Source organism: Microchirus variegatus (genome assembly GCF_963457635.1).
Source record: "Microchirus variegatus genome assembly, chromosome: 3".
Lineage (NCBI taxonomy): Eukaryota > Metazoa > Chordata > Actinopteri > Pleuronectiformes > Soleidae > Microchirus > Microchirus variegatus.
The window spans coordinates 5,657,371-5,679,385 of NC_139804.1; the positions used below are offsets into that span (position 1 = coordinate 5,657,371).

General features: G+C 39.9%; 2 protein-coding genes across 2 annotated transcripts in view; both read left to right on the plus strand.

Moving 5' to 3' along the window:
* Positions 1–1,867: 1,867 nt before the first annotated feature.
* On the plus strand, positions 1,868–18,758 carry urb1 (URB1 ribosome biogenesis homolog; the record flags this gene model as incomplete). The annotated part of the gene is made up of 39 exons (XM_083886410.1): positions 1,868–1,997; positions 2,658–2,797; positions 2,887–3,038; positions 3,157–3,286; positions 3,375–3,471; positions 3,553–3,638; positions 3,719–3,844; positions 3,953–4,083; positions 4,427–4,622; positions 4,702–4,839; positions 5,512–5,685; positions 5,758–5,890; positions 5,988–6,110; positions 6,207–6,319; positions 6,703–6,822; positions 7,154–7,270; positions 7,365–7,503; positions 7,600–7,758; positions 8,347–8,546; positions 8,641–8,859; positions 8,947–9,144; positions 9,269–10,106; positions 10,223–10,427; positions 10,501–10,687; positions 10,766–10,824; positions 11,480–11,661; positions 11,745–11,855; positions 11,938–12,001; positions 12,092–12,260; positions 13,621–13,723; positions 13,812–13,972; positions 14,065–14,176; positions 14,294–14,400; positions 14,856–14,999; positions 15,628–15,737; positions 15,832–16,032; positions 16,184–16,425; positions 17,624–18,202; positions 18,565–18,758. The coding sequence occupies 39 exons, from the start codon at positions 1,868–1,870 to the stop codon at positions 18,756–18,758; spliced, it is 6,789 nt and encodes a 2,262-aa protein (XP_083742536.1).
* Positions 18,759–19,857: 1,099 nt separating this feature from the next.
* Positions 19,858–22,015, plus strand: part of LOC310924623 (SR-related and CTD-associated factor 4-like) — a gene marked incomplete at its 3' end in the record, with an annotated part of 32,905 nt that continues 30,747 nt past the window's right edge. The window contains exons 1-2 of the mRNA XM_083886411.1: positions 19,858–20,018; positions 21,434–21,517. Of these exons, the coding sequence (XP_083742537.1) occupies positions 19,989–20,018; positions 21,434–21,517 (114 nt within the window). The 5' untranslated portion in view covers positions 19,858–19,988. The remainder of the gene's footprint in view (positions 20,019–21,433; positions 21,518–22,015) is intronic.

A 22,015-nucleotide genomic window follows, 5' to 3' on the forward strand; every position in this document is an offset into this window, starting at 1 on the left:
CCTGTTGACGGAATATTATTTGATTAATTTAGTCTGTTGTATAATCTGGACAGCAGCTGTATGCAGGTCCTACCTGTGTGTGTGTGTGTCAGTCTTCAGTTACTTTGTTTCTCATCGAGTTCTCACCCTGAGCAAACACGGCCCCTTGTGGCCATCAAGTGAAATTACATTTAAGAGAGTTAAATTGTGTCTGTCACTATAAACTGCATGGATTTTACACGTTTTGTGCAAAACGTTGTCTCATTCTATCCAAAAAACAAATTTTTACTTATTCTGTGTGTATTTTGAATATAAATATGTTCTATATCTTTTTTTTAAAGCATATATATGTTTATATTTATGCATATATTTTGATTCTATTTGTTTTTGTTGTCTTATTCTAGTTTATTCACCTTATATTTGTCAATTTTTATTTTCTAGTACCTCTTGTATTCATCATTTGTCTATCTCTATCTCTAAACCCTTTGCTGCTATAAAAATGTGAATTTCCCCCAAACTCTAATCTAATCTGTTGTCATCGGTTGAGATTGATTAGAAACCATTTACTAAATGCATAATTTTACCATAAAAGAACCTGTAAACCAAAACTGGACAGACATAAGTTTTCTTTTATTGGTTCCTTGCTGTAAAAACTTGTCTCTTATCAGTTTTGGCATTCGAGATGTGTCTGCAAAAGTTGCTTGGAAGAAAAACTAAGAGGAGGCTCCACTTGGGTTGAAAAAAAAAACCCACACGCTCTTCAAATATAGGCTGCAAAGAGAAACCACAGCTATGTCTACGTGGTCTCAGCAAACTGTGTTCTCCCTGAATGATGATGCTGTGTTTTTTTTTTGGCCTGATTCTAAAACAAGGCACGCTGAAAACTCAGGACTGCAAACACAAGGCACAAGAGACTTTGGTTGTTTTCATCAGAGCTCAAGAAAATGAAACACAAATCTGTGTTATATCAAATATACATGAAGACTCTATAGACTATATAATATTCAATCATAGGAGATTAAAGAATATGGTGTGATACAACTAAATAGTTGACTAATAAATAAGTAAACAAATAAATAAGATAGAATAAATAGAATATCTTGTATTAGTGGAATAAATAACAAATATATAGAGAATAAGATATATATACTTTATACTGTTAATTTTCATTGGTGTAATATACTGTATATATTTTTTCATAACGTAAATTTTTTTTAAGTGCAATATATTGTCATTTTTCATACTGTACATTTTTTTTATACTGTAGTTTTCTCATCAGTGCAATATCCATATCCTTATTTAATATCCTTATTTAATAGCTCAGCCTTGTTTCCTTACACTATAAATACCATGTGCATACTGTGTATATTCTGCAGACCGGTTGTAATGTACATTCTACATTCTATTTTTAAACCTATTTTTATAGTCAGTGTTAATATCTTTATATATTGTACTTTATAGATTCTATTTCTTTTTGGTAATGCATGTTTATTATTTATTATCCTTATCCTTATTGTCTTGCTGCTGTAACACTGGAAATTTCCCCACTGCGGGACGAATAAAGGACTTCTTATCTTATAAGACATGAAATTCAACTAAATACACAGTTGTTGTCTATGTATGAATGTACACAATAATATGAGTTGTGCAAAGGCAATACAGCTAAATATGCAGAGGAAGTAGCGGGAATATTAAAGTTTATTTTGAAAGAAAACGGACGAGAACGCATGCGGAACCTTTTAGCTGCACAAAGTTTCCGACCGGATGACATTTGTAATCGGCGTGCTGTCTGTTTACACCGCAACGTGGGTTAATTGTGACAGAACTTTCATGGCAGAGGAGCGAAATACAACTTTACATTGATAATATCTAACAATACACCATAAAAATGGTGAAGAAGCGTCGCGGCGAAGACTCTGCGGAGTCAGACACTCCGGCGAAGAAAGAAAAACTCGAACCGGAGTTCAACGGGACGATATTTAAAGCTATGCTTAGAGAAGCGACCACGGCTAAGAAAGGTGAGTTTGTACATGCACTTTTTGGTTTTTAATAGAGATATAATAAGCATACTCGCAATAATCATAATAGAAATAGTATTGACAGTGTGCATGACATGAGTAAAACTTAAAGCTTTAGTGTGGAGAGTTTTCTGTCAGCATCGTGTGAACGAATTTGACAATGATTTCAATGTAACAGACATTTGTTTACATTTTAAAATGTGCACACTATAGCTTCTAAAGAGGACCACAAACATATCTGGTTTAAAAAGCAGATAAAGAGAACACACATGATGAACAGGCACTGAAACACTTGCGAGAAAGTAAGGCCTGTTCAACTGTGCATTCTGTAAAGTTTGGGCCACTATTGCATAACATTAATCACAATTTTGTTTTTATATCTGACCAAGAGAAAACCATTAAGTCATAGTCAACAGATCTCAGTCCAACTGGGTACATAATATGGTTTGAGAAGGTCGATAATGTCTTCAGGTGTCTGAATATGCAAAGCTTTGTCAATGAAAATGTGTATTCTAAAAGTGTGGGTGACATCTCCTGTCCTTTTAGTCTTTTATTGATTTGATTCCATCACTTTGGTTTAAGCACCCCGTGCCTGCCTGTAGCGCTTGGAGCTCATCTCTCCTGCTTTCCAATAACTCTTATTTGTTGTATCACCTGCAGGACTGGAGACGTTCATATCTACTGCTAAGAAGCTGCCGTGCTCTGACCTGTACGATGTGGTTGAAGGGTATATTAAAATCTCCATGGAGTGTGCAGAAATATTCAAACTGCTAGACGGAGACAAGCACCATGAGAGTGAGGTAAGTTGATCTCAGTGGATGGCACTGACTGACTGACTGATTGACAGCTGTTTTATGATCTGATCTGATCTGGTCTTGATTCCTTCCAGACGATACTGATATTTGAGAGCTTGGAGAAGATCCTTCTTAGGACAGCCAGTGATCTGTCCCATTTCAACATGGTTGGCAGTGCCATTGTGAAGAAGATGGTTTCCAGCTACATGAAACTTGTGCAGGGATCTCTCCAATCAGAAAGTCACAGGTCAGTACGGGGACACTAATGTCTGTCCTTATATATATTTTATTTTCATTTTAAACAAGAGGTGAAGGACACAACCAGAGGTTAATATGCTTCCTGTTGTTTTGTCCGTTGCGCACAGGTTCGTCCGCCAGTGTCTCGGTCTCCTGTCTGCGATGGTGTCCCAAGGCTCCGACGCAGCGAGAGAGGTCTTAAGTCAGATTCAGATTAACAAAGCGCTGTCTGGACTGGCAAAGAGGAGGGATAAGAAGGTGGGATGCGGTGTTTACGTTTGTGTCGGAGTGGTTTGGGTTCTGTTTCGATTTGCTGATGATGTTTTTCTCTTGTGAAAACTTCCAGGGGAGACCTGATGTCCGCATGGCTTATATCCAGTTTGTGCTGTCCTTTTTGGTGTCGGGAGATAATGCTGCGATTGGACAGATTTTGGAGAGCAAAGGTAATAAATACATTTGATTGCAAAAAGATTGTTTTTTCTATCCTGCAGCGTGTTAGTGAAATGTTAATTTTGGTGTGTCAGAGCTTCTGCCAGAGATCATGAATACGGGTCTGAAGGAGGACAGGATGTCTCTTGTCAATTTGATATTGTCCACACTGAAGACTCGAGTAAGTTCAAGGCTGCTCACACACGTCTTAGTTCAGTCTCTGTGTGTGTATTTTATTGTTTGATTTTTGACTCTCTGCAGGTTTTATTAAACAAAGTGTTAAGTAAAACACAGAAAGTGCGTTTTTTCACACCGACCGTTTTGGCCAACGTCGCTTCTCTGTACAAGTGGAATGGGATTGTTGACGCAACCACAGATGATAACAGAGTAAGTTGTTTATGTTGTGATCATTGAAGTAAAAGCTCTGTTCACCAAATGTACTTTTTTAAACATGTGGTTTTAATTTGTTATTCATGTTTCGTAAAATGGTTAAAGATGGCGGAGGACTCTGAACACGCTGCCGTATCCGTTGTCCGGGAACTTGCTCACAGTTTCCTCCTCGACCTGTGTTGCTCTCGTAAGCGTGGCATCAGCTTTCATGATGCCAGCTTTGGCACAGCTGGCAGGTAAGCGATCTGTGTGATGATAAGTTTAAATCATTCTCCGGCAACATTTTAGATTAGGGAACACATTAAATAGGTACTTATAAGTAGCATACTAGCCCTTAGTAATCATTAAGCACATATTAACACCTTATTCTACATAACCTTATTCAACCTCTATTATGATTTTCCTACATAAGCTGTTAATAAATGCTTAATATTTACTAATAAAGGGATAGTATGCTACTTATATGCATGTTAGTAAGCACCTAGTTACTGGTGAATATGTGTTCCCTCATCTAAAGTGTTACCCATTCTCCTTTGGAAACTCCTTTTGTTGATGGTGAGTTTTATTCCTTTTTTCCAGACCTGGTAACATTGTCTTGCTGCAGTTCCTGGTTGGCCTGAAACAGGCTACAGATGATGAACTGATGGCAGAGCTGGTGGTGAAGATACTGAAGGCTAATCCTGATTTACTGGCCAGATACTTCAAGGAGACTCAGTTCTCCTACACACCGCGCCTTAAAAGTGCTTGGCAGGACAACGTCGGGTTACTCAAAAAGGTAATAGTTTCAGGTGTTTTTGTTTACATTACCTTAAGACATCCATGTTTGGTAATACCTTTTTTACTGTTTTTGTCAGATCTATGAGGCCCAACCAGAGGTTTCCACAGTCTTTCAGTCTGGTGAGGTCATCCCTCTTCCTCGCCTGCTCTCCATGATTATGGTGATATCTCTTCCTCCTGTCTGTAATAAGACCTTCTTCACACAGGGCCTCAATGTAAGTGGTTAAACCCATAAAAAATGATTTTAAAAGCAATTTTTAATCTTTGGCTTTTGACCCAGTATGAGACATTGGCTTTCATCTTTTTTTAATAGTTTTATTGTATGACCTGTTTATTTGTGTTGTTTTTATATTTTTACAGTATTTTATTGTTTGTTCTTAGGTCTATTAGATCACATTATTGTTTTTATTTGTTATTTATTTATCACTGATATACATCACTTTCAGCTGTTGAAACTAGAGCTGCAACTAACGATTATTTTTGTAATTTATCGATTATTCTCTCGGATTAGTTGATCAGTGTTTGGCAAACCTGGAAATGACGATGTTCTCGAATGTCTTGTTTTTGTCCGCAAACCAAAATGATTTAGTTTTAATGATTTATTAGTTTATGTGGAGGAAAGAAACCAGAAAATATTCACATTTAACAAGCTAAAACAATCAGAAATCTTGTTTTAATCATGAAAAAAAGCTTCAAACCGATTAATCGATTATCTAAATGGTTGACAATTAACTTAACAATCGATTAATTGATTAATTGTTTCAGCTCTAGTTGAAACAAACAGTTGAAACTGCTGTTAAAGTGATTTATAAATAAAGTTGGATTGGATAAAATACATTAATTACCCTAGCCAACACATCACATGCATATCCTCTTCTTTCTTACAGTTAAACAACACAACTGTGCAGCTCACCACTCTGTCCGTGATGAATTTCATCTTGAAAAGAGCCAGTAAGAGCATCGAGTACCTCCTGGACAAGGCTGAGTGGCACAGCTCTGAGGTTTTCTCTCCTGACATGACGACAGACCTGGTGCAGCAGTACAGAGAGACACTCAGCAAGGTAAACTCTTTACTTGAAAGTGCCGAGTAAAAGATGATGCACCAGTTCAACAAACCTGAATCTGTGCTTCAGATTCTGCCTGATATGACGAGCATCGTCTCGCTGTGGCAGTCACTGAGCAAGAAGGAAAAGACGGACGGTGAAGAGAAAAAAGCTGAAACGGAAGGGAACGCTGAACAGACGGATAATACAAATACGCCGCCTGGTAAATAACATTTTAAAGTACATATGCACTGTTTATTCAGATATGTCAAAGTGAAAAGAAAGGCAATAATAATGTGTGTTTTTTTTGTGTTGAACAGTTGCTGAGACGGCTGAGATTGTCGTACTGAAGGCATTGATTCTTCAAGTCATTTGTCTTTACCAGAAAGTGGTGCCTCATCTGGTTAACCAGTGCAAATTTGACTTCAGCAAGCTCTTAAAAGGTGATACCTTTTTCTTCTTCTTGTTCTTCCTGTGGTGATCACAACTGTCTTTATTGTCCACATGTGAAACAATAGCTGAAATGTGTCTCTCTCCAGGGATTGTGTCGGAGAAAGGAATCAGGCAGGAAGTCCCTCCTGTCTTGCAATATCAGATACTGCAGTTGGCGTTGGAGCTGCCTGCAAGCAAGTTCTCCTGGTTCCGCTTACAGGTGAAAAATGTTTCATTTAACATTTAATGTTCACGGTTTCCTAATCATTTTTGCTAAAATTAAGGCCTTAAATGGCATTAAAAACATTAAATTTGATTCTCAGAGGCATTTGAAATAGGGATGCACCGAAAATTAAGACTTTGTTGTGATGACCTTTCTTATGAATCCAATGAAGGATATTTTATGGAAATGTTATGTGTGTATATAGGTAAGTATACACACATGCACATGTATAGTATTTGCAGTTAGTCATGTTTGAAATGGCATTAAAAAGCATTAAATTAGATTTGCTGGTACCTGCAGAAACCCTGTATTTTCATGTACATTTGTACATAATGTGTTGCTTGACTTTACTCTAATGAGATCTATGATCTTAATCCCAGGATTCTGCAGATACTGAGTCATCCTCTGCAGAGAAGTCAGTGCTGTATCTGCTCCTCAAGATGTTTGTTAGCAGCATCAGCAGCCACTTGAAAACCTCCACACGGATGCTGGTTCTAAAAGTAAGGAACAGTTACTTTATTTCTTTCTGTGTGTTGCTCTCAGTGCAATATTAGAGATTTTGAGATATTAACTTTAAGCTTACCTTGAAGGAAGGCAAAAAGGTCGAGGAATATTTACTCCTTAAAATTTTAAGTTTATCTCAAATAAACTGTTTAAATATATTTCCAGAGTAATTGTCAGAAACAATTGTATTATTATTCCATCTAAGGGCATGACATCATTTCCTTCACTTTTATTTGGGAAAGGTTTACCAAACCAAAATGTTTATATGTCGATATTCAACTGCTTAAAAAGGTAACTCCTGTTCTGTATTCCCTGGCACGTATCCAGGTGCTAAAGGACAGTGGAGTGTTTGAATTCACCTGGACTGAACTTGAGCTCTGGCTCGATCAGCTGACCAAAGTGGAGCCAAACCAACAAGACACTGTCATCCTGTTCTTGGAGAGGGTGCGTCTGTTTTAAAGCTCAACATATTTCTGTTAGACAAACTTTTTTTGCTAAATGATGATTTAGTTGCGTAACTCTTTGTCTCTTACTCCAGGTGTTGGTGAAAGTCATGTGCGGTTCCCACACATTCACAGATAAGGTTGCCAGCCTTGTCCAGGAGGCCGCTTATCTGCAATCTAACCTGAGCAACCAGGAGGGCGACACCGCCAGTATCGCTGTCTCTCACATAGATGGTAATTGGTATTAAAAATAGGTGGAATAGAAGCCACTGTCTTCTGTCAATATACATGTCTCTGATACTTTTTTTTTCATCTGACCGTGTATTATAGATGTCTTAGACATGCTGGATGTCATTATGGATGGTAACGACGGTGAGATGGAGCAGTTTGGTCCATCTCTGAGTGAAGATCTCATCATCCAGACGTTCCCCTTCAGCGTGGTGGTGCCTGCTGCTCTGGAGGCCCGGAACAAACTGCCAGCAAACAACGGTAAAGCTGTGATTTGAAGAAGATGGTTAAAGCTCCCATAGACCGGAAGTTCCAAGTAACGCTGTTTTTTTTGGTGTGTATCTGCGCCATTACCTAGCCCTATAGTGTCTTCTGACTCCGGGACAAAGGGTTAAAAGGGACTGCGGCGAGGAGCCGTGACCAAGCCATTTTTAAACATTGTTAAAACAAAGTTTTGGTAATGAGTAGCAGTCACAACACAGTCTGTCTTCTGGGGGTGAGATTTCAGTCTGAAACTGCGCGGCTGATGAGAGCTTCAGTGAGGAGAGATTTTGATCGGCTCGTTTGCAGCAATTAGGAGGTTTTTGACCATCAAAAACAAGTTAATGTATGCAAGTAGACCTCCATAATTCACATATATGTGTGATAGGACCACTCTATGGGAGCTTTAATACATATGGGGCAGAAAAGCAGTATAGTCTTAAATCCATATCCATGTTCTAGCTTCACAATTTGCAATTTCCGGCATCAAAAGTACATCTTTTAATCTTTAAAGTGTTTTCTCTATTCTCTTAATTAGTACTATGATTTGTTGTAATATTGATAATAACTTGTCCTTTCTTGCCTTAGGAGTTGTACTTGAATACCTGTGTGCTGTGCTCACTGATGTGCTGCACTGTCAGAGAGAGCCACTCCCCTTCTGTTTGGCTCTGCTGCAATATGATAAAGAGCTCGCGTCCTCCGACCTCCCTGCTTCTCCTCACGCCGCCACCGTACACCTTCATCGGTATTACTCCAAATGGCTGCCGCAGCAGTGTTGCGAGGAGTTGGTCAGTTGTTCACCACTTTTGTACATGAAAGTGTGATGGTGTGTAAATTATTTGATGTGGGATAAAAATAATACGCATTTCTGTTTCTTTGCAGTTCAAGTCCTCTGAATGCGACACAGAGGGACTGTCGACCCCCAAATCATACACTGCCCTGATTAAAGCCGCTTATAACCAAGGACCGAGTGCTTTCCTTGAGGACGCCTTCAGGAAGAATGTGGAGGAGGCTCGAGCTTCCATGTCGATGGATGAGTTCTCAGTTGCAATCAAGCAGATATTACTCTACGTCAAATCTACTGTGGAAATCTTTGGCACGGTAAGACCACAGGATAAGTATTTATAAAGTATTTAATTTATTTGTCAAGTCGTAAATATACACAGCACATCATTTTCTTCTGCACAGTTCCCCAAAAACACTGGATCTGCCATTTTGAAGACCTTAATGGGACAACTCCAGGATCTAGTGGCGAGGCTACAAGACTTTGAGGAGACCAAAAAGTCCGAGCCAGCAGCAGCAGCGGCGGCAGAGAACCTCCAGGAAGGATCAGATCTTTTCCTGGAACTCAACCAGTCACCCAGAGAAGAAACTAATAAAGAGCAGGTTAGGAAACATTTAGGTTTTATTAATGGTATCATTATTCACTCACACTGTGACTAAAAATGTTAAGTTATTATATTATTCCTCTTTTAAATGATCTAATATGCTTCTCCTCCTTTCTCCTTAGATCCTTGTTTCAGCTCTTGGCTCCATCTTCAAGCATCCGTGTTTGGAGCAGTGGTTTCTGGCTCTGGAGCTTTCTGCTCTTCCTCCACACAGTCTGAATCCTGTCAGACTAAAGCGCCTCTGCGCTCAGCTGACTGATGACACTCTGCTACTGCTAAAGGCCAGCGCCCCCATTCTTCATGATCTGAGTCACCTGGAGTTCCTGCAGAGCTACACCGGAGCCGTAGAAAAAGCTGTTCTCAAGGAATTGATGGAAAACAGCTCCCAGGACGCAAACACGCAGTCCAAACCTTTCCAGGCTCTTCTGTCTCTGCACAGCTACATGGATTCCTCCAGTCTGAGAGAGGTGGTATCCACGTTGCTGCTTCTCCCCCGTGAAACACTCATCTCCCCTGGCAGCAAAGGCACACATGCTCAGCTCAGTGTCTACGGCAATGCGGCACTGCAGATCCTCACTGAGCGTAAATCTAACCCTTCCCAGGACCACGACATCTTCCTCACACAGTCGCACCTCCACGGCCTGAGCACGCTGCTGTTGTCCTGCTCCAGTCCTGCGCTGGAAGCGTTCCTGTACCAGACTCTGTGCAGTGAGCCCGGCAGTGCCAAACTCATCCACACAGACGTGCTGCTGCACTGTCTCCAGCGGCCTCACACAGACTCGCAGGCCATCAGCGCTCTGCTGCTGCAGAACTCCTCCGCCCACCGCCTCTGCTTTGAGACGTGGTGCTTAGAGCCTGCGAACATGGAGAAGCTCTCAGAACAGACAGAAACATTCATTTTACTGATCAATACCTACTTGCAAGTAGCAAGCAGAGAGGACCCAGCCAGACCCAAAGATGGTTAGTATTAAAGCCGGGTCTCAAAGAATACAGCATCATGATTTCTCATTCTGTTTTTTTCCTGGCATTGCTTCTTGCAAATTACATAAAATATGCTCTATTGCTGTGTTTTGTAGTGCAAAATCAAGTTCTAAAATCCCTAAAGAAAGCGCTGCTTGCCAAAGTGTCCCAGTGTGTCCTGGGAACTCTGACAGAAGAGTCTGGAGCCCAGTTTCCTGAAACACTCGCCAGTCTGATCAAACTCTCCGCAAACATCCAGGACATCAGGGGCTTGATCATCAGTCTGCCTGACGCTCTTCACAAAGTGGACAGTTTTGAAAGGTAATACTTAACCCCCAATAATAATAAAAATAAACTCTCCGTTCTACAAGTTATTAACTGTTGTCTCTTGCAGATGGAAAATAGTGGACATTGTCAGTGAGACACTGGCTGATTTCCCAGAAGAACTAGGAACGTGGAAGAAGTCCGTCACAGCTGCTGCCTTCAAGTGTCTCACAGCGTCTTTCAGTCACAACAAAGATCAGGCTACTTCCCCGTCAAAGCAGGAGCAGAGCATCCTGGAAAGACTGCAGAGACTCCTGGTGGGTTTCCTCTCCTGATACAACCTACACAGTTATTGTTTTACTCTCTGAAATTCATCCTTTATCTCCTTCCCACAGACGTCCGCTGAAGATGTCACTGCCTCTGAATGGAACGCTTTTGTAAAGAATGGACTGAAGTAAGATATTTTTCTGGAAACCGTCCTGCTGTTTGATTGATCCTGTCATGTCTTGACAGTATGAGACAGTAGATTTGTTGTTTTAAAGGTATTTTAAAGTTTTACAATGGGTGGTAAACTCACTTTCTACCAATAAACCCCAGCACATTGGACCTTTATCTCACTGAAGTAGACAATAGAACTCCTAATTGTTCTATCTATCTATCAATCTATCTATCTGATGGCAGGTAACTAGCTATAGCATCTATCTATCTATCTATCTATCTATCTATCTATCTATCTATCTATCTATCTATCTATCTATCTATCTATCTATCTATCTATCTATCTATCTATCTATCTATCTATCTATCTATCTATCTATCTATCTATCTATCTATCTATCTATCATGATATGATTATTATGGGCCATCTTTCATGTATCGTAACACAAATTACACAGCTGTATTGTAAATATTGCTTAAATGTGCACACACTTCTTTTTTTTCAAGTTCTGTATCAATATTAATATTAACATTGTGCATATTTCTGTTCTTATTTTTATATATTTCATCATAATTCTATGTTGAAATGCATTTTTTGCATGTTCTTGTACAGGAAATTGGACAGAAATCTTTATACTCTGATTCTAAAAGTGAAAATATTCCTCCTCTAGATATCGGTACAGAGATCATCACTTCCTGAACACTTTGAGCAGCTTGGTGGATCTGATATACGAAGGCAGTGACGTCCAGAAGGATTTGATTCCTTTATCTACTCTTCACATGATGGCCAGCAGCCATTCTCTGTTCCTGCCCACGATGCTGGATGAAGAGCCCGGCAGATGTCAGGTTAAAGGTACCTTACACAGAAAAACAACAAATACAAGCACATTCCTTAGAACTCTGAAAGCACTCGTGTTGCTTTTGTTGTATTTTCAGAAGCGTTGGTGTCCCTTCTTCTCTGCCTGGTGAAGAAATGCCCAACAGTCTGTAACACCAATCACTTTGTTGTGTTTTTGGGAGCATATGGAGCTACACTGAATACTTCAGGTAAAGCAATAAATCTAAGGACTCTTTCATTGTTATTGTTTGTCGACTTTCTTCTTCATTATGTCTTGTGTTTGTTTTGCAGATCAGAAACTGCTACTGCTGCTTCAGGAATATGAAAGAAACCACGTCAGTCTGCTGAAATTTCAGTAAGTCATGGTAATTTTTTTATGCTTCTCATTTAAAAAAAATGGGTGCTTGCAAGTTGCCAAACACTCAGTTTGGGTTGTAATCCTCAGGTCCTTCTTGTGGGGCCGAGCGGCTGTGGAGCACCACAAGACCAGGATAAGTCTGGGAGCGTCTCTGTGGAAACAGGCGAGCTCAGACGACGTTTTGGCCCTGCTGAAACCTGAACTGATGCTGCAGACGATTGCGCGGTTTCCCCAGCAACGCAAAATCATCCCACAGGTCAGGATTTGAATATTATTTATATGAAAGATCTACACTAACGTGGTTGATCAGATTCTGTTTATCACAGTGTTACTTTGACTCATGGATGACCTGATTAGAAGTTGCTCATTGTGATGTCTGAAACCGCTGTCTTTCCTCGTGAATGCATTATCTTAAGAACTCAACTGTTCACGGCGTTCATGCACAACTCTCCGTGCATGAACAGCGGATGTCCTGCCCCCTGGTGGTTGGCTTTGTCATAATTTGAATGGTTTGTCACTTGGCGTGCAGCTCAATAGGATCACAATTTTTCCTTGGTGCCTAAAGATGCCTGTTTAAGATTCACATGCTAACGAGAGCAATGCAGTCACAATACACCTATACACCTGTTTTTTCTGGTTTTGTCTGTACTTCAACACATCTTAACACTTAGGCCAAAGAAATAGGTCAAATTCTGAATATCCACCATTCAGACGAAGCTTGTGAATCAGTTGGTGAAGAGTTGCGCGGAGTTAGTTTAACCCATTGACGCCGGGAAAGCATTGCCGCATTTCTACCATTAGAGCCGGGAGAGCAGCTGCGCATTTTATTCTGCCATAGACGCCGGTAAATTGGATTCGTCAATTTTCGGGGGTATAAGAGTTCTTTGTGACATTGTTTTGAAATTACTTCGCGCGAACATGGAGGACTTTGACAGCGAAGAGATTTCTGAAGGCAGTGATTTTGAGGAGTTTCGTCTTCGATGACGTCATCGCTGATAACTTTGTACGCTCTGAACAAATCGACCAGGATTTATGGTTAAGACATAATTATGTTAGAAGACGAGGAGGTCGGCGATAATGACGATAAATACCACCGTAATCGACGGAGGGTTTACAACTGCGCACCAGGGGTGACGGTGGATTTACCTGCAGATGCCACAGCGCTGTAAGCTCTATCATCGTCACATGTGAGGCAGACTGTTACAGTCATTACATGCTGTTCTTGTTCTTCACACTCCATCAGGACTAAATCAAGGCACTGACACAAGTTGATATTACTTTATTTTCTTACTGTTTTTTCATTGAAAATAATTATTCACTTTACTTTTACATTTTTGTATCTAAATCAACTAAATTTCACAGGAAAGCCACAGGTGTAAGCTCTCAAGAACTTTTTTAATTGACATTTTTTCCAGGCACTTCAGGCCTTAATGGATTAATCATTCAGTCTTCTCAGCAGCTTCCAGGTCAGGAGCGTGACCCTGAAATGTTTTTCTTTCAGGCTTTTTTCATGCACGCAATTCTTCTGGTCTGTGTGACATCAGCACAATAATTCAAGGGTCTGGTTATTGCTGCTTGCTTACTTTTAATTCCAGTTTTGGTTTGCTCTCTTATAGGAAGGCAAGGAGTTGCTGTACAGCAATGACGCAGTGAAGGATCTTGGGAACGTATACGATCCCTGTTTTCTTTTGCCTCTGTTCAGTGTCGTACTTCAGCCAGGTGAGCGCATCTCACTGCCGTCTTCTTTACTACAGTTCATGTCGTCAAAACTAACACGTGTTGTATTCTTCGTCTTCCCGTGTGACAGAATGTGTGATCGACTGCGTCAAATTTGTGTCGACCCACGCTCTCGGATTCACCGTCATGGCTCTAAGCAGCTACGATCCAAAGGTGAGAGGAGCGGCGTACCATGTGCTGAGCTGCTTCTACCATCACCTGGAGGGCGCGCGGTTCAGGGAGAAGAGACAGGTACAGTAACACGGAGGTTGTGGTGGTGGTGTTATCAGTATGTGAGAGGAATCACCTCCACAAATGCTGATATGTCTGTGTTTATCAAACAGCTTCTGTACTTGATGGACACGGTGAAGAATGGAATTCAAACGCAGAATCAAAGACTCCCGTTTGTCATGACCACTTACATCAGCAAAGTGGCTCAGCAAATGCTCAAACCTGGTGTGTAACCCTGAACTCTTCAGCTTGTCCATGACCAGTGTCATTTAACACCTAATATTTACTAAAGACTTGCTTATACTTAACATTTCCTTGTTGTTTTTCTTCTGATTTACCCAGAGGACCACATGTATGTGGTTGTGAACAGGTTTCTCCTGTCCCATCAGAGTTTGGACTTCAGAAGAGTCCCAGAGTTCTTCAAGCTATTCTATGGCTTTGATTTGGAGGTAAAGTATTTTAAGGAAGTTGGTGTGTTTTTTTTTCTTCTAGCGAGGTATACATAATAATAAGAGTGGAAATGACGGGGAGCAATTAGAAAATCAAAGAAAACAGGAAGTAAGTAAGAGTAAAGACAACAGAGCTTTAACTGAGGGTCTGATGTACTGAATGCAGAATTGGAACATGGGACATTGCTGGGTTTCTTCCCACAGCCTTTATTATCCTCATCCTAATAAAATAAATACATGAAAAAGAATACAAATCAAAACAAGAAATACAGCACAATACATTTTACACCATGATTTGGTTATTAATGACTGTCAATATGACCTCTTCATGCCTCTACAACTTTCAGCCTTCATCTGTTTTACTTAGATTAGGATTGTTTTGTTTAGACTGATCAGGGACTGTGATATGGGGTCATGTTTACCGACTGTCTGTTTTGTTTTTTTCTCCCTTGCAGCATAAAATGGAACGCGAGTGGATTCTGAGCGTGCTGGAGGACGGGATAGGGGACGGACTCTGCTATGAGCTGTGCGAGCGGCAGGGCATATTTAAGAGCCTTTTAGGCTTCAGCAGCAGTCCACTGAGCGATCAAAACTTCCAGGTACGCAAACTAGAGTGCGTAGGGGCGTATTGACTCATTATGAACCTGCCTGGATCCCAGATTAACCACTGTCACTGACAGCATGGTTGCCAGCAGGGACAGTAGGAAAAACAAAGTTATTTAAATTTTGCTTAGGTCTACAAAAGTCATCTTAGGTCTCCCAATATTTTAGGAATATGGTCCTCAAATCAATGTAAGACTGCCCTTTTTAGCTGGAAATGAAATATTGTAAGCTGCTCACTCCCCACACCAATGTCCATACAGAAAATTAGAGAGTCTATTAATCCGTTACTGTCTTCATCAATAAATTCAAAGGTGTTATCTTGTGATTTTAGTGTTTAACGGTGAGGTTAAGCAGCTAATATATTCTGTGCATGTTTGATAAAGTCAGTGTCTGTAATGTGTCGACTTCATGCAACCACACTTAAAAAAAAACCAAAAACCGAGGGTTAGTTAATCTAGTTCTTAGGTCTGTGAAGAAAGGGATAATTTAAGCACATAAGCATGGATTATAGTCTGAAGTAAAGCATGTAAACTAACAGATGACTAAGGACAAGGCGAATGGTGCTCTGAAAAAATCTATCTATCCATCTAATCTGGATTTATTTTGAAATTCTTTTTCCACTAGGCACAGATTATCAGGGTGTTGTCCCGGGCTGCCAAAGTGAACAAAGCAGCTTATAATCTCACCAAAAACTGTGGAGTTTTAACCTGGATGATACAGATGGTGGAGAAAAGGCAAGTAGTTTCAAGTCTTAGTTTTGATATTATATATTATTACAATTAGAACCATTGTAAGTGAAATGTGTCTGCTTTTTTTAATCCACATTAGGAACAGAAACCCACATCTGCTAAGTGCCGTCATAGACCTGCTCCATGTGCTGTGGTTCACTAACCTTGGGCAGAAGGAGAAGCAGGTGGATGGAGCTAAATCATCTGCAGAGGAGAAGCCTCAAAACTCAGTGAAGTGTCTCCCTCTTCCACTCATCAATGAATTCCTGTGTGTGGCGCTCACTGTCAGCAAACACCTCAGGTAAAGCACCGTACCTGACAAATACTGTGCTTGGCAAACACGGATACTTGATCTCAGAATTATGCTGACAAATTTTGAGACATCGCACAAAATAAATGCTTGTATGGTTTTGGTCAAGGATGTCAGTGTTTGTGTGGCCTTCTCCTGTCAGGTTGGGCCTGAAGGCTGCTCAGCTCTGCCTGTTCCTGCAGACTCTCCGCTCTGTGATGAAGCATCGTGGGACGGCGCTCGGTGTAAACAAACAAGCCGAGCGCTTCACACTTTACCCACAGCCTCTCTCCTGCGCCGATGTCCTCGCTCTGCTCCTCTGCTGGGCCCAGCTCTCGGGCGACAAGCCACTCTCCACCCAGATACAAGTCCTGTCTGAAAAGTGCAGACTAAAGGAGTTGCTGGGTGAGTGACATTCCTTTTCAGTCCACACATTTTTTTTTGAAACTCTGGAGGGGTTGTGTATTTGAGAACACAATGTGAGACATTTTCTGAAAGTGTCAAATTGGTGCCTATGTGAGAATACAACAGGAACATCTCTGGAAAATAGGGCTGAACAATTAATTGAAATCAAAATATGGCAATATGGCCTATATTTCTTAAAGCCAAAATATCTGTCCAATGACCATTTTAGATTAAAGGTCCCATATTATATCCTATTACTCCATGTGCCTAGTTCCCTGGTGTCCTAATGAACATGTCTGTGACATGCTTTGGTCAAAATACCTTAAGGATGAAGCACCACAGCAGTTCAATCACCCTGCCAAAACAGCCCTGTTCAGAACGCTCTGTTTAGTAGTATCTCTTTAGGTCCACTTTAAGAAAAAAAAAAAAAGTAAAATGAAACTTAAGGGACAGGAAATGACATCAACCACAGAGGCTACTGGGAGCTAACAGTAGTTAGCATTTGGAAAAGTGATAATTTGCAGGCTCTAGCAGGCACATTGCGGTCATATATAACATGTATCCAGTGGACAGATAAATCCTCTGAGGCTGGAAGTTTGTGTAGAACTCTGTGCTGCACTGTGGAGCCAAGAATAGAACTTTTCGCAGACTTCCGGTTTTTAAAAATAAAAATACTGTAACCACTAAAAATATGACATCTATTCCTACAAAGTATTCAGCCTATAGTGAAGTCAGGCCCATGTTATAATCAATTACTTCCCTTTATTTCAGACACATGAGTCCATATAAAAAATATAATGGGAAATGACAACAGCAATAATAGGTAAATAAAGAACCTGCCGGAAATATAGCACAGAGTAGACCCTGTGTCTGTTTCTGTTAATTAAAGTGATTTATATATCTTTTTTTTAATACATTCATATATATCATACATATAAAATACAATAATATCAAATTGCAGTCCACAACCTCTTACTATAAACTGCTCCAAAATTGTCTTTTTCCAAACCTCCCGTTCTCCTCTGTGGAGAAATGAACTGAAATATGGCTTCAAAAGTATCGTGCTGTTAAATGTGATCACATTGCATGTCATATTTTATTCTATTACTAACTGGAGAATTAGACGTTCGGTATCTAAATCATTCCGTGTATCTTTAATGGGATAAACAGTTTTCTTCTTCATCATCATCTTCTTCAGGGACGTGGAAAGACAAGGCCAGAAGTAAAGGCTCCGTTTCCCAGGTCTGCGCGCAGAAGGAGGACCTGGCAGAAGACGACGAAACTGAGAAACAAGGAGAGAGTTCTCTGACGGAGTGTAAATTTTACCTCAGCAGTATCTTTCTACATTGGGAGCCTGCGTTTCCCCTCACAGAACCCCCCCAGGTTCAGCCAGGAGACAAACTGGATCCCAGTCAGCTGGCCAGTGCTACAGCACACCTGCTTACCAAGTGGTCCCTGAGGTCTTTGGTGGAGGGCTCCCATGATGAAAACAGAACAAAGGACTTCTTGCACTGGCTTGAAACGGCTGTGGTAAAACACAGGGAAATTGTGGATGTCGTGTTGCTCGATCCCGGTTTGAAAGTTGACCTCCTTCGCCTCTACCACCGGGCCTTTGAAGCTCAGTGTGTCTCCGGCAGCGCTGAAAAAGTGGAAACTTTGCAGCGATTCACCAACATTATGATGCGCTTGCTCGAGACTCGAGGCCAACTTCCTGAGGTGCATCAGGCAGTCGTCTCCTCCTGTCTGCCAGAAACCACTCATGATCCATCTAGATGTGGTAAGAGCCTGCCAAAGATCATTATTGTAAAAAAAATACTAAAATTCAATGGAATCCAGCTAACTTTTCCACTGTTATGGTGACATTTTGGGGTCATAGATGTTTGTTGAGCAGATCAGAGTGCCATAAATTAAACATTTACTGGTTGAATGAACTCTGGCACGTTTCTTATTACTGTTATTGTAATATTATCTCAACAGAAACAACTTTCATTGCAGTTCCTCACAATAAATACCAAGAATTGTTGGTGTTTTTGTTCACACAAAACAAGTCAATTTTGGTCAATCATATTTCTAATAAATTGGTTTAATTATTTTATATTCAATGACTGACATCTCGTGTTTTCTATCCTTCCTTTCCAGAAGCAGGGCTGCATCTGTTGTCGCTGTACATTCACGAGTTGTGGAGCGGAGCCACGTCGGCAGAGCTGTTCCTGTCACACGTCGGTTCGGTGACCAAAGCCAAGTGTGCGGGACAGAAAACACCCCAACGTGGTCAGCTAAGTGCGATCAGAGCCATCTGTAAAAACATCACCACCTGGAAGAGTTCAATGTGATGTGTATGACTTTGAATAGAGCTAATTAAAGCCGTTTTTTTTAAATGTTGTTTCCTGGAACCCCTCTGTTATAAAATGCTGATTTATAAATCTTGTCTCAAAAGATTTTTTTTTTATAACATGTTACTGTTCACATGAACACACACACGCTGCTGGTTTAAGCGCAATATCTTAGCTATTAATTTGTGTATTTATATATAAATATAAGTATTCAGAATTTGAAAGAAAGCACAACCATTGTCGAGAGTTTTAATAACATTTATTCTCTGATTTCTCTGTTTAATTAGTAGCGTGTACATTTGTCTTCATCACAACATATCCTTTCATTTTTGTTCACAAGAAATTAGCCTTTACTCGGATTATGCCGATGATATTCTGCGTCGTCCTTTGATTTTGGATCTGTGATTCCTGCAATAACAAAACAAGAAAATGTTTAAATGTTAATTCAGGCCTCTCTTCTGCTTCATCCTGTCCGTCCTCTTACCTCTGTGTGTTTCCACTGCTTGACATTAGATTCAAAAAGAGAAAAAGGAACCCCACAAAGGCAGCCAGACATATCCAAAATATTATAACAATTGAGTCTGAAAGGTGAAGAGGAAAAAGTTCTGTGACCTTCATGCGACATAAGACCAAGACAAGACATTATAGAACACATAAAAAAACGTACATTTGTTGAAGCTCAGCTTGCTCTCATCTACAATCACAGGATCCATGTAACCATAATAATATTCCCATTCATAGGAAACGGTGCTGGTAGAGTTCTCCATCACTGACATCATTTAGTTTAGGAGTAAAGAAATGCTGTGACATGGGGAAAAAAATGCCATCTGCAGAAAGTTGAGTTTATATCAACACGAATACAGTGAAATAAATTAAGACGGTATTCAAATAAATTATCTATAAAGAAAAAACAACTCTTACCCGCATGTAAAATCGTCTGGCTCCAACTGTTGACTACAATCAAGTGATTGGAAGCAAATTTTTCTTGCAGCGGTGAATGCATCATTGCGTCGTGACGTCACGCGTCAAAGCGCGGGGCGGAGACATGGGCGGAGAAGGAGACATTCCTAGCATAGCAGTTTCTCGGGACACGGCGTCGGTGAGATCAACATTGAGCGTGTAATCGACGCGTGTGGGTTTTTTTTGTCATCTCTACTGACTCCTCAAAGTTATGATTAGGAAGAGTACGTAGTTACACACGACCCTGAAACCCCAAAACAACAAAGCAGCATGGATGCAGTGAACGCGTTCAACATGGAGGTAAAGTTTGTTTGCATGTTTTAGCCAAAGAGCTAGCTGTGCGTGCTACACGATTGCTCAAAAATATCGATTGATTGAAATACAGTTTTCTTTGTATTTGTATTGTAATTGAGTTTGTTAAGTGTTTCTGATCTTAATTTTAGTTATTGTGGCCGTAGAAGGCGTATAAAATCACGATTTGGCTTCGATTTGTTCCGTCGTTGAGCTCCACGGTTTAGCATGTACTCGTTATCTGATAAGGCCTGTGATGTCCGTGCCTGGCTAACTGTCAACTTACGATAACACGATAAACAGGAAAAAAAGGCAGTAGAGCCTCACATAATAGTATAATGTGCGGTGTTTAATATTAGACTCGATGGGGTACGTTAATATAATGTGTTATGGTGTCCGTTGCGTCAAGTTATGTTATGTTTGAATCGCCACAGTTAATGCTAACATGTAAAGGGCTAGGTGCTAGCAACTTAACTCGAATGACCGCATGAGATAAACGTCTAATAAATGTATGTTAGTTCGCAACGTTGTACTTTGGGCTATAACTTAACTGCTTTTCTTGAGTTCGAGTATGGTTGAAATGGAATTGAAATGGGGCTGTTGCATTAAGTTACATTTCTATTTCGTGCTAGATTAGCATGTGTAAGACTGGCATTTTGAAAAAGAATTACCGTAATGTGCGGTTTGTGTGAAAAACGTGCAAACAATTTGCTGTTTATAAAGTGTTACCGCCCCCTCAAACGGCAGCTTTACCATTGCTAACGGTAGAATGCAATGGTGATATGAAACGGTACAGTCAGTGGCCAAGATATGATGTAGAATTTCGTAATCCGGAAATATAATCGTTTTATGACAAATTATGCATATATATCCACTAATTTTACACGTATTATATTGAATGCTTATGGTTTCCCTAATCTGCATGTTATGTCTGCTGTGCACCTGGCCAATATGTTTTCCAATGAATAATGTATTAAGTAAATGTGGTCAACTGAATATTCAGAACAAAAAAAACAAAATCTAGTCAAATGAAAATTTGGATGTAAATATTTATCAATTTTAGAGAACTTAAATGTGAAAACAAATAATTAAAAAGTAGATTTATAATAGTCCCAGTGCTTGATATTTACCGTATGTACACGTGGTGTGCGGAGAGGTTGTTCAATCTTGCCATAACAAGCTCTGTGATCTTGTGAGATTGGGGACAGTTTGTATTGATCCATGCAAGTTAATCTGTGGACTTTTACATTGATGAAAGCCAACACTTACAATGTTTGTCAACAGCGAGGAATGGTAAATGTAGTAGATGGTGTATATACTTAAGATATGTATGGTGCCTGCGCTGTCAATCTTATGATGATGATGATAATGTAAAGCAGTGTTTTTGATTGGATTCCTTTTTTAAATTATTTTTTATCCATCAGTTGTTCTCCATGATTGATATGAAGCCTCCAATATCCCGTGCAAAAATGATGTCTGTAACCAAATCAGCCATCAAAGCTATCAAGGTAAAGTGAATGTTATCAAGTTGACTGTCACATGAAGTAGATTATTCAATGAAGTGCTACTCACCTCGTGGAAATGTTGCATGTCTTTTCTGGGGGTTTAGCCTGTCAACTGGCCCTTTGGTGTGTGTTTGATTTGGTGAAAACAGGTTGGGAGTTACAACTCATGTAAGATAAAAGAGTATTTTATTTGTACCGCAGTATGGAATTTACAGCATTACAGCAGGAAGACGGTAAAGATAAGGATAATAAATAATAACAATGTATTACCCAGAAAGAACAATATAAAAAGATAAAAATTGTGTGTGGTTTTAACCGGCACTGAAACGTTCTGGAAAAACTTTGAAGTTATTGGTCCAATATTATGTCAGACGACCCTTTTAATATTATTTCAAAGTGGCAGATGTATTATTTGTGATGCTGAATTTAATTATAAGAAAAAACATGTTAGGGTTAGTAGTTTTTGGTATTTAATTAAAGTATTATGTGATATGTTTTGAC